This window comes from Malania oleifera, chromosome 13 (assembly GCF_029873635.1).
Source record: "Malania oleifera isolate guangnan ecotype guangnan chromosome 13, ASM2987363v1, whole genome shotgun sequence".
In the NCBI taxonomy this organism is placed as follows: Eukaryota; Viridiplantae; Streptophyta; class Magnoliopsida; order Santalales; family Ximeniaceae; genus Malania; species Malania oleifera.
The window spans coordinates 29,737,648-29,749,947 of record NC_080429.1 but is presented as its reverse complement, the minus strand read 5'-3'; the positions used below and the strand labels follow the sequence as shown (position 1 = coordinate 29,749,947).

Below are 12,300 nucleotides of genomic sequence, written 5' to 3'. Positions count from 1 at the left end.
TCAATGTTACTTGTAGCCTTTGAAAGCTCTCCTTTTCTCAAGCTTACTGCTTTAGTTCACTTGCTTTTCTATTTGATGGGCAGTTTGATGACATTGGATATCACGGCACAAAAATTATTATCTACAACCTATGGTGTGGCGATGATGGGAATATTGAGCTAGATTTTGATTCAGATCCTGAGGTTGAAGTTTATCTCCTTTACCCATTTCTCTTTCTTTCTTTCATTCTTTCCAATTAGGTAGCCTCTTGTGACTGGATGATGGCAGGACATTCGTATAGCTGGAGAAACAAAAAATATTGAGGCCCGTCCTACTTCAAGGACAGAAAATGAGCAGCACATTGCCCATAGATTGCATTATTCTCTTCGTGTAAGTTTTTTATTTGGAATTTGTACTTGTATGTATATATTAGAAAGTAACTCTTGTTTAATTCTTTCAAACTTTGCAGGCATACTTGTCCATTTTGTACCTGCAGATGCCTAAGCCTTTTAGAATGGTATTATGTGGCCGAGTTGTTGAGCAACATAATATTGCCAATGATCTCAAATATCAGGAATTCATTCTATATAAACCCCAAAGTGGTGGAACTGTGGAGGTTGTATCAAAAGCACTCTCTTCCTGTCATCCTCTCTCTTTCTCTGAGCACAATTTATCGTTTCATTTTATTTTTTCTAGTGCATGATCAAACTTCATGAGGATGCCTTCCTTGCTTGTGCTTGGTTTCTATGTCCTTTGATGATTGGGTGCTAAAAATACATGATATTTAGTGGTTATCATTCACTTCATTGCTTTATCATACTACTTTGCAGGGTACTGTTGTAACTACAATAGGGTTTCTAAAGGAAGCTCCTTATGTGAACATACATGGCTTCAATGTGTATCACAAGAACCGTCTAATACTGGTAATTACTTTTCACACAATTGATTTACTATAATGTAACATACATTGCTCTGTTTAGTCCAATATATGCGTATATTTTTTGCTTGACACAAATTATATGTCTCTGGTCCTCGGTGAAGTTTTGTTGAAGATAAGGGAACTTCTAATGTGGAGATGTTTTTTAGAAGATTATCTTTATCCTTAGGATTTATTTTTGTTTGGAGGTCCTTTCTCTGAAAAGGAGACTAGTATTTTACTGTATCTGCATGTGTGGGGTGACGAGAGAGGTGATCTTAAAAGAAGGGGCTGGTTTGTTGCTAAAATTCAATTCAATTGAATCAGTTCATTCTGGTATTGGTGGCATGCTGTTAAACAAGTTTTTTTGTTTAGCATTCAGTCATCAATAGAGTTAAAAAAAATTGTTGGTGGTATGTTAAAGATAAGTTTCCCTTGACTTTTGGCTTCATGCATGCCATATTATGAGCACGAGATAATTCATACTTTAGTTGCATGAATCTTTTTTCTCAATCCAACTTGATTTAAAATTATTCTTTTTATTTAATTAAATTTATTACTTCTTTTTATGTTAGCAGTCCATAATATTATTATTTTTCCATTCTTAATTTTGCTCTTCACCTAATCAATCACTTCCAACCACGCATGCTCCATTGCACATCCAGACCTTAAAACGATTCTCGAATTTTTCTTCAATTGCTTCTATGCCAAGACATTTACATATGCAATCCAAGGTTGTTAAAATTGGGATCCTAGATGGGAGGGATCACTGAGATGGCTGGCAGGATAGCATCAAGGATTGTAAGATTCTACTAATGATAGTAATAAATATAAGAAAAATGCATTTATATGTTACTGTAAGCTAAAAAAGTCTGATAAGTTGTTTTTATATAAAAAAGATAATAGAAAAAATAGTATACATTGATGAGGATAAGAAATCCTGAAAATGAGAAATAAATTAAACAATCAAACAATGAAGCCTTCCTGTGCGGTTGGACATCCTCAAAAGCAGGTACCCTTAGGTCAGCCTGTACTAAAATACCATAGAGATGCCAAATACTGAATCCTATCCCAAAGCAAAATTGAAGACAGCTTATTCCCTTTAAAAATTTGTGAATTTTGCTTCTACCAGATTCCCCATGTATGTGCAAAGTGCACACTTCCACAAAGTTTCAGCAGCCTTCGTCTTCCCAAACCTGATAAAATAAACATCCGATCCTCTCCAAATAAACCAAGCAATCTATTCCACATGCCTCAAGAAAATATACAGTGCAGAAAAATATGTGGTATGGTCTCTGAACTGTTCTAACGCAATACACACACTCCTGGGAACAATGCTTTTAAAAGGCCTTCTGCTCTGCAACAGATTATTGGTGTTAACTCTATTAAGGGCCACCAACCAAACAAAAGCTTTGATCTTAGAACATTCATCTCCCAAGTACAATGATGAAGCATAAAAGGCTTATTAGACACGGTAAGATGACCAAAAAATTCTTCCAATAGATTTCACCTGAAGAATCCAGAGCCCACTCCCTAGCATCCCTCCTATAAGAAACCTGACATCTCTCTGTCGCACCACAAATAAGGAAGCCCACGCAGTTCCCTGTCATTTGGACCTCTTCTAGCATAAAAAACCCAGGAAACTTTGGTGTCATTATGAGTCAAAAAAGAAGAAATACTTCTATTATGAACTGTGAAAGACTAACAAGCAGCAGGAAAAAATATTTACAGTGCTGAAATGTCCACCCAAACATCCTCCCAAAAAATGTATATGAGAACCACTTCCCACTTGGTTGAAGGTATAAAAAGAGGGTAAACTTGTGATGTGAATATCCACAGACTTTCAATGGAACATCTAACACCCATATTATTATCCCATCCATTCACTTGTAAACCAAATTTCCTTTTATTCGCTTTGTGCCATAGGGAGTTTTCTTCTTAGAGATGCCAGCATAACCATTTTCCTGGGAAATGGCAGTTTTCCTAGCCACCAAATTACCAATCCCAAGCGTTCTTCCTTTTGACTTGCATACAAGCTCCCAACGAGCCAAATGATACTGCTCTCTCCTACACCTGACCAAATGAAATCTCTCATAATTTTGACTTGTTAACACTCAACACTTCTTCCCCCCCCCCCCCCCCCCCCCACAAAAAAAAAAAAAAAAGAGAGTAAAATCCATCCTATCATGACTCAGGTAAGTAGCCCCAATACCACTTTTTATTATATTTATTCTTCAAATGAATATTTTCTTAAAACTCTGCTAAATAGTAAGAATGTTCAAGAATTCCTCTCTATGATTCTCAAGTAAATAATAACTCATTGGTGTAGATGGACACCATCACCTCCTCCCTCCCAAATGAATACCTCTCATAAGCCCCCTATCCATTGCCTTCTTTATAAATATATTCAATGCATCCATCACCAAGACAAACAAGAAAGGAGATAGTCAATCTCCTTGCCTCCCCCCAACTTGGTGACCCAGGCCAAGATTTTGCCACCTCATTGATAATTACTAAAAAATATGCATTAAAGAAAGAAACTCTCATCTAAGAACGCCATCTCTCACCAAACTCCTTCCTCACGAGGACTTTGTCTAAAAACCCCCTGCTAACTTGGTCATGAGCCTTCTCAAAATCCAACTTAAAAACCATCTAGTTCAATTTTCACCTATGAACATCATCTACCACTTCATTTGCCACTAAAATTGTTGCATCCTTATATTGTCCCCCTCCCTCCTTATCCCAAAAAGAGGGGGGAAAAATATTCGAAAAACACTTTGATCAAGTGAGGTAGTGTCATTAAGCATGGAACACACCCTCAACCTTAGCTATAATTTTCAGCCTGAAACTTAGCTATAATGGCATGAACTTACTAAACTTATAGGTCAAGATACGACACCTTGGAGCATCTTTTCTTAAGCCCCAAGGTGATAGAAGTAGAATTTATGCTCTTCCCCAACCACATCCCCAAAAAAAATCATGAAAAGATTCTAACAAATCCTCCTTTCACTATATACCAACATTTTTGAAAGAAACCCATACCAAACCCATCTGGACCCAAAGCCTTATCCCTATCAAAACCAAATGCCATTGTGCTCACCTCTTCTTCCTCAAATGGTCTCTCCCACCAAATTTTGTGAACACTAGAAGTGAGTCCTCAAGACTATGAAAACAATAAGTAGCTTAAAAGGCAGAGCCCTATGTAACAAAGAGATAAAGTGTTCAAATTGCTTCATTTTTAACTCAACAAATTGGCTTACAATGAAAAAAAAAAAAAAATCATTAGTTATAGGAAAAAGGGGGATACATAATTTTTAACCCAAATTAGTCAACCAACAACCCGACAACCTATACAACATAACATATCAAGCCAGCTCCTTAAAAATAGTGTCAACATTCATCACTATTTGGTTAATCAATATCGTGGGGAGCATCATTGGTTCCTGAAAACTAAGGTGCAGTCCCAAGAGAGGGGGGGGGGGGGGGGGTTGAATTGGATCTAAAAGTTTCTTTTAATTCTTTTTAATGAATTCGTGACTTCTTGTTGATTTATCAAATACACAACCAATACTTAAAATAATATCCAATCCACAACCATATACCAATAAAGTACTTAAACAATCAATCAACCAAACCAATCAATTTTTCCAATCAACCACAATATCCAAATTAAGATATAAGATTCAGCTTTTGTTTGTTTGCAGCCCTATATATATGAAAGTTTGATTCAAGCCCTGTGGTTGATGCAAACCCTGTGATAATAAATTTGCTTTTTCAAAATGAAGTGTAATATAAAATCCAATACTCTTTCCAAAAGCTTAGACATTAAATAAACTTTCAGTTAAAGAGTCTTTGGCTGTTTCACCAATCAATGTACTCCCTTGTGGTTTCCACAAAGTATGGATCAACCAACGTACTCCCTTTCTATTTAGGCAATCCCAAAAACAAATTAAGCTTAAGTTTATTTAATATCTAATCCACGGAGTGTATATGAATAAGGAATTTAAAACATCCACGCAGTTTATATATGTTGAAAATAAAGAGAGCAAGGGAAAGAGAGTGACACCGGATTTTTATGAGGTTTGGCTTATCCCCAGCCTACGTCTCGCCTTTGGCAAACCACCAAAGGATTCACTAAACCAGTTCCTTTGCCAGGTGGAACAACTCCGTTTACACACTCCTTTAGTAGGCTAAAGCCTGCCTCTCCAAGTGATATCCCCTCACTTGGTCACTCCTTTTATTAGGTTAGAGCAGCACCTCTCTAAGCGATACCCCACGCTTAGCCAACGATCCGAACACCTCGAATTGTCCAAGAACTACAAAAAATATGAAGTAAACACTGCGTACAAGAACACTCTCAAAATAGAGTAGATTAGTACAAATTCAGCACTATGTACTTCAAGAATTTAAATACCAATATGAAAGAGAATTGAAGCTCAAGTGTAGAGATCACCAAGGGTTCTTTTGTGATTGAGAAAACTCAGTATGAGAATCATAGGTTGATGTTTCAGTAGCAATTCAAATGATTTCCCCCAGCAAGAGTATGAGCAATAGAGAACTTTGAGAGAGACTGAGAGATTGAATGCAAGTTTGTTGTGTAATTGCTTTGTTATTAATTTCTTGGGATTAAGGTAGTACTTATAGACTTTTTAGGATTAGTTTCCTTGTTCCCCAAGTTACTTGGAGTGTTCACCAAGTTTTTATAACGTTCATATTTGAGGAATTGATTTTTAGAATTCTCTCGTTGAGCTTTAAAAATTCAAATTCCCGTGGAGTCTATCAGCTGGACAGGCAATTGGGTAGTGTGTTTCACAGGGTCAGCTGGCTGGACAAATGACCGACACCTTTCTGTCTGTTCAGAATTTAACCCAAATAAATGTCAGTTGGCTGACTAGACACAGTTCAAAAATGTCAGTCAACTAGGCTTATCAGTCGGCTGACTATTTCTAGTTCAAACTGTCAGTCGGTTGGGCAGTTTATCCATTCTGGTATTTTGTCATTCGGCTGGCCAATCTTAGTGTTTTCTGGTCAGTTGGCTGACAAGTCCATATTCTGAAAATCTTTCATTTTTCATTTTTAGGCCCTTTTGTTATTCGAAAGATTTAAATATAACTTTGTCAAACACATTTTCCAGGGTTTTAAAAATCTGGTCTCTAAGCCCATATTCAACCCTAAAAGAGCTTCAACAATATTTCAAAAGATATTTAAAATATGAAGCACTTACATAAAGACTTCTAAGACTTTGAACATTCTTGGTGCTTGAGTCTTTATGCTTGTCTTTTCTTTGATCTTTCTTTTGATTTGCTTTCTTTTGCCTCTCTTACTTTTCTTCAAGCTTTAATATACGTTTAAGCTTTCTCTTATATTCTTCAAGCTTTTAAAATCTCATCTTGAAATCCATGCTTTAAGCTTCATATGATCATCTTTCTTTGAAGTATAAGCTTGCATTTCCATGCTTGATCCTTGTGAGTCCTGAAATATCATAACTCAACAAATATGTTAATTTTCACTTGTTTGTTAGCATCAAAATAGGATGTTAAACCTTGTAAGGCTGACAATCTCTCCCTTTTTGATGATGACAAAAAAGGAGCAAAAATATGTGTTAGCCTTAAAAAACTCCCCCTTTCAATAAACATTATCTCAACATATTTAACAATATTAAGATCAATTTTAAAAACTCTTTTACTATCATGCTCATAACATCCATGCAAGTTCAAGATCATTCAATGTCAAATACTTCTCCCCTTTTTTTTTGCTACAAAAATTTCAAAATTTTACAATCAATATTTTTCAATACCAAGCTCAAATTTTCAATTTTGCTCAAAACTTCTCCCCCTTTTGACATCAATCAAAAAGAGTAGGATATCAAAAAGGTTTACCTTTAGTCAGTCGGCTGAGCTCATGTCCAGTCGGCTGACCGTCACAATTTTTCTACCAAGCTTTCTTCTTTATCAAAATACTTATGCAATAAGCTCTATTTGCTTCAGATATTCTTTTCTTTTATAAACATCCAAACTTCATATATCTCAATGCTTTCTAATTTAAGGCTTGTATGAATCATTCATTAATTGAGGCCAACAATTTTCATTTTTGTTTTTATTTGTTTTAATAAGATAAGCTCTTAAACTCTTCTTTGAGATTTTCCATACATGGCTTTTTATCTAGGTACCCATACTTTCTTGGGTCTGGATGGTTTAACAAGTGATGCTTTTTTAATTCTCCATACTTGTTTTGTTTTCCTACCTTTCCTCTTTAATGGACATTCAAATTTAACATGTCCGTTTTTCTTACATAGAAAACATGTGGTATGTGTGTAGGCATTGAGGAGGTGTTAGCATAATCTTTAGATTCTTTTGTAAAGTAACCCGTGTAAAGACTCTTTTTCCTTTTATTTTCAATTCCATTAAATTCTATGCCTTTTTTATTTAAAGACATTCTTTGTGAGCCAATCATTTTGTCAAAATTTTATTTTCCTTTAGTGAAGTTGTAAATGATTTTGACTTGATCCTCAATTTCTTTATTAAGATCATAAATTTCAGAATTTTCTATATTTTTACCCTTTTCTTGATTTTTAGACATCTTAGTAATTTTATCCTCTAATTCAGAAATATATAAGTCTTTCTCATTTTCCATAGAGGATTGGGATCTCAAGTCTTCTACTTCATCAATTTTTCATTCTTGCTCTCTAATTTCTTGATTTTCAATTATTTTTCTTTTTCAGCAAGATTTTTAGACGCTAATTCATTCATCACAACTTCATTCTTATTTTCTATTTTCTTGATTTTTGAATTTTTTATTTTTCAACAAGTTTGAGAGATTCTAACTCTTTTACTTGTTTTTCAATGATGTGTATTGTTTAGTTACTTTGACTAACATCTTATGCACTTTGAATAAATCATTTTGTAACTTTTCATAAGATGACATACACTCATCATTGGATTCATTTGATGAATCACTACAAGAATTATTTAAAGATTTGGATGAGGAGCTTTCCTCATCATCCCAAACCATAAAGCAAGTATATGCAATCTCTTGGTCACTTGATTCACATTCCGAACTACTTGTACTCAGACTATCCAAGTAGTGGCTTTCATTGCCTTTTTATTTTTGGAATCCTTCTTAAGTAGTGGACATTCCGGTTTTATATGTCCAGCTTTGTTGCAATTATAACATGTAGGAATTTTATATCTTGATTTCTTCTTGCTAATTTCTTCTTCTTCTTCATCTGATTCAAATTTTGATTTTCGTGTATTTCTGTTTTTGAATTTATTCTTCCTTCTTAATATTCTTGCAAGTTTCTTAGATATGAATGCTAGTTCATCTTCATCCATCTCTTCTTCACTACTAGAGTTTTCTTTTGAAGCTTTGAAGGCTATAGATTCTTGGGTTTTGGTTTTATCATTCCTTTCATTCATTGACATTTCATATGTGAGGAGAGAACCTATAAGATCATCTAAGGAGGTATTTTTCAAATTTCTTCCTTTGGTTATTGCAGTGGCTTTTGGTTCCCATATTAGTCGCAGCCCTCTAAGAATTTTACGAATCATTTCATACGTTGAATATGTTTTTCCTAGGGCATTGAGGGAGTTTATAATATGAGTGAACCTAGTATACATACTAGTGATTGTTTCATCCGTATTCATTTGAAAGCTTCGTATTCACTAGTTAGCATGTCAATCCTATTGTCTCTAACATCGACTGTTCCTTCATAGGTTACTTCTAACTTATCCCAAATTTCTTTGGCTGTTTTGCAGGCCATGACTCTATTGAATTCATTAATATTTAGAGCACAATACAAGGCATTGATAACATTTGAATTAACTTGCAGGATTTTGTGATCTATTTTAGTTATGTCCTTTTTCTCCTTAGGGACTTGTTTTCCATCTACTAGTTTGAGGGGAATTAGGTCACCATCCGTGACAACCTCCCAAGCTTTCCAATTCATAGTTTGAAGATAAACTCTCATTATTTGTTTCCAAAATGTATAATTTAAACAACAAAAGATGGGTGGCCTAGTTGAGGATTGTCCTTCTTCAAAGGTAGCTACGCCTAAGTGTGTCATTAAGATCTTTGTATGACTACTAATTAATATTTGCTCTAACCTTCTCTGATACCAATTGAAAACTAAGGTGTAGTCTCAAGGAGGGGGGGGGGGTGAATTGGATTTAAAAATTTCTTTTAATTCTTTTTAATGAATTCTTGATTTCTTGTTGATTTATCAAATACACAACCAATACTTAAAATAATATCCAATCCACAACCATATACCATAAAGTACTTAAACAATCAATCAACCAAACCAATTAATTTTTTCAATCAACCACAATATCCAAACTAAGATATAAGATTCAGCTTTTGTTTGTTTGCAGCCTTGTATATATGAAAGTTTGATCCCTGTGGTTGATGCAAGCCCTGTGATAATAAATTTGCTTTCTCAAAATGAAGTGTTATATAAAATCCAATACTCTTTCCAAAAGTTTAGACGTTAAATAAGCTTTCAGTTAAAGAGTTTTTGGGTGTTTCACCAATCAACGTACACCCTTACGGTTTCCACAAAGTATGGATCAACCAACGTACTTTCTTTCGGTTTCCGCAATCCCAAAAACAAATTAAGCTTAAGTTTATTTAATATCTAATCCACGCAGTGTATATGATTAAGGAATTTAAAATATCCACGCAGTTTATATATACTGAAAATAAAGAGAGTAAGGGAAAGAGTGACACCGGATTTTTACGAGGTTCAACTTATCCCCAGCTTACGTCCTCGCCTTTGGCAAACCGCTAAAGGATTCACTAAACCAATTCATTTTTCGGGTGGAACAACACCGTTTATACATTCTTTTAGTAGGCTAGAGCCCGTCTCTCCAAGTGATATCCCCTCACTCGGTCACTCCTTTAATTAGGCTAGAGCAGCACCTCTCTAAGCGATAGCCCACGCTTAGCCAACAATCCGAACACCTCGAATCGTCCAAGAACTACAAAAAATATGAAGTAAACACTGCGTACAAGAACACTCTCAAAATAGAGTAGATTAGTACAAATTCAGAACTATGTACTTCAAGAATTTAAATACCAATATGAAATGGAATTGAAGCTCAAGTGTAGAGATCACCAAGGGTTCTTTTGTGATTGAGAAAACTCAGTATAAGAACCATAGGTTGATGTTTCAGCAGCAATTCAAATGATTTCCCCTAGCAAGAGTATGAGTAATAGAGAACTTTGAGAGAGATTGAGAGATCGAATGCAAGTTTGCTGTGTAATTGCTTTGTTATTAATTTCTTGAGATTAAGGTAGTATTTATAGACTTTTTAGGATTAGTTTCCTTGTTCCCCAAGTTACTTGGAGTGTCCACCAAGTTTTTATAACGTTCATATTTGAAAAATTGATTTTTAGAATTTTCCCGTTGAGATTTAAAAATTCAAATTCCCATGGAGTCAGTCAGCTGGACAGGCGACTGCGTAGTGTATTTCATAGGGTCAGTCGGCTAGATAGGCGGCTGACACTTTTCTGTCTGTTCAGAATTTAACCCAAATAAATGTCAGTCGACTGACTGGACGCAGTTCAAAAAAGATCAGTCGGCTGGGCTTGTCAGTCGACTGACTATTTCTAGTTTAAACTGTCAGTGGGCTGGGCAGTTTATCCATTCTGGTGTTTTGTCAGTCGGCTGGCCAATCTTAGTGTTTTCTGGTCAGTCGGCTGACAAGTCCATTTTCTGAAAATCTTTCATTTTTCATTTTTAAACCCTTTTGTTATTTGAAAGATTTAAATATATCTTTGTCAAACACATTTTCTAGGGTTTTAAAAATATGGTCTCTAAGCCCATATTCAACCCTAAAAGAGCTTCAACAATATTTCAAAAGATATTTGAAATATGAAGCACCTACATAAAGACTTTTAAGACTTTGAACATTCTTGGCGCTTGAGTCTTAATGCTTATCTTTTCTTTGATCTTTCTTTTGCTTTGGTTTCTTTTGCCTCTTTTACTTATCTTCAAGCTTTGATATACGTTTAAGTTTTCTCTTATATTCTTCAAGCTTTTAAAATCTTATCTTGAAATCCATGCTTTAAGCTTCATATGATCATCCTTCTTTGAAGTATAAGCTTGCATTTTCATGCTTGATCCTTGTGAGTCCTGAAATATCATTACTCAACAAATATGTTAAGTTTCACTTGTTTGTTAGCCTCAAAATAGGATGTTAAACCTTATAAGGCCAACAGGTCCTTCACCAAGTCCATCATTAAAATCATCCAATGCATTAATGCCTTAAATATCTAAAGATGTACTCAACCTAAATATTGATGTTTGACATTGGAACCACTTGGTCATCAATCTAAAATAAATTTTGATTTCATTATTTTGTTAATATCAGAAAAACCAAATCGCTTTCTAGGTTGTCCAATTTTTGTACAAGTTATACAATGCTTTTAAATTGCGGTAGCGGGTAGCGTAACTTAAAGTAACGGGTGTAATGGGAAGTGGGAGTAGCGGATGTTATATAATAGGAAACTAGTGTAACAATCATGAATTTTTTTCAAGCTTGCACAACCTTATGCAGATTAGTGTATTTGCATGTTTTAAACTTATAACCATTTTTAGAAAGAGTTTTAGTGTATTTTGAATCTTTTAGTTCAGCTAACTAAGTTGTTTGCTAAGGGCAAGAAGTTTACATTTGTTTTAAGCCACCATTGACAGATAAATTACATGTGTGCGCACATTTATACTTCTCATTGTTCTTATGTGTGATAAATTCTTATATGTGCTAACTTAATTAATAAAAAAAATACATTATACACTCCATTAATCTAATTAGACACATAAGAAATATGAATAATACAAATATACAATAACTAGAAAAGAAAGAAGGTTAAAGATGAAAAATATAGAACATAAATATCAAATTGCTAATATTATCAAAATAAAATATTTTCCTAACAAGTTAATATTTTCAAATTGTTAATTAATGCATCTCTTATGAGTATTTTAAAAAAATGGTAAATTTTGTATCATTATTATCCTTATTATAATCTTTTCCCCCCTCCTCGCCACATAGTATATTGAGAATGATTTATGAAAAAAAAAGAGGGGGGGGGGGGGGGGGAGGTTATAAGAAAAAATAAAAAATAAAATAATTTTTTTGGTGCAATAGTCCTACAACAGTTGCTTAACGGATATAGCGACCTTTACATGATAGTTGTGGTACGTAGCAGCTGCTACGGCCGTGAATTTTCTTCCCACCGATTTTGCGGTGTATAACGCTATCAGGAACCCAAAAAACCATTATGCAATGGCGTTACATAACGGTCGTGGTCATTATTTAAAACCACGAGTTATACATGACAGACACCAAGACCGTAGTACAAAAATAATTTAGTAAAATTTAAACCTGAACATATCTTGGGATCTT

The 12,300-nt window shown here is 34.5% G+C and overlaps 1 protein-coding gene across 7 annotated transcripts in view; it reads left to right on the top strand.

Moving 5' to 3' along the window:
* The window catches only part of LOC131146004 (protein MICRORCHIDIA 6-like), a 107,780-nt gene that overhangs the window by 85,091 nt on the left and 10,389 nt on the right, over positions 1-12,300 (top strand). For all 7 annotated transcript variants that reach the window (XM_058095245.1, XM_058095242.1, XM_058095240.1 and 4 more), the window contains 4 exons: positions 84-182; positions 268-369; positions 449-595; positions 810-902. In XM_058095245.1, the coding sequence (XP_057951228.1) occupies positions 84-182; positions 268-369; positions 449-595; positions 810-902 (441 nt within the window). The remainder of the gene's footprint in view (positions 1-83; positions 183-267; positions 370-448; positions 596-809; positions 903-12,300) is intronic.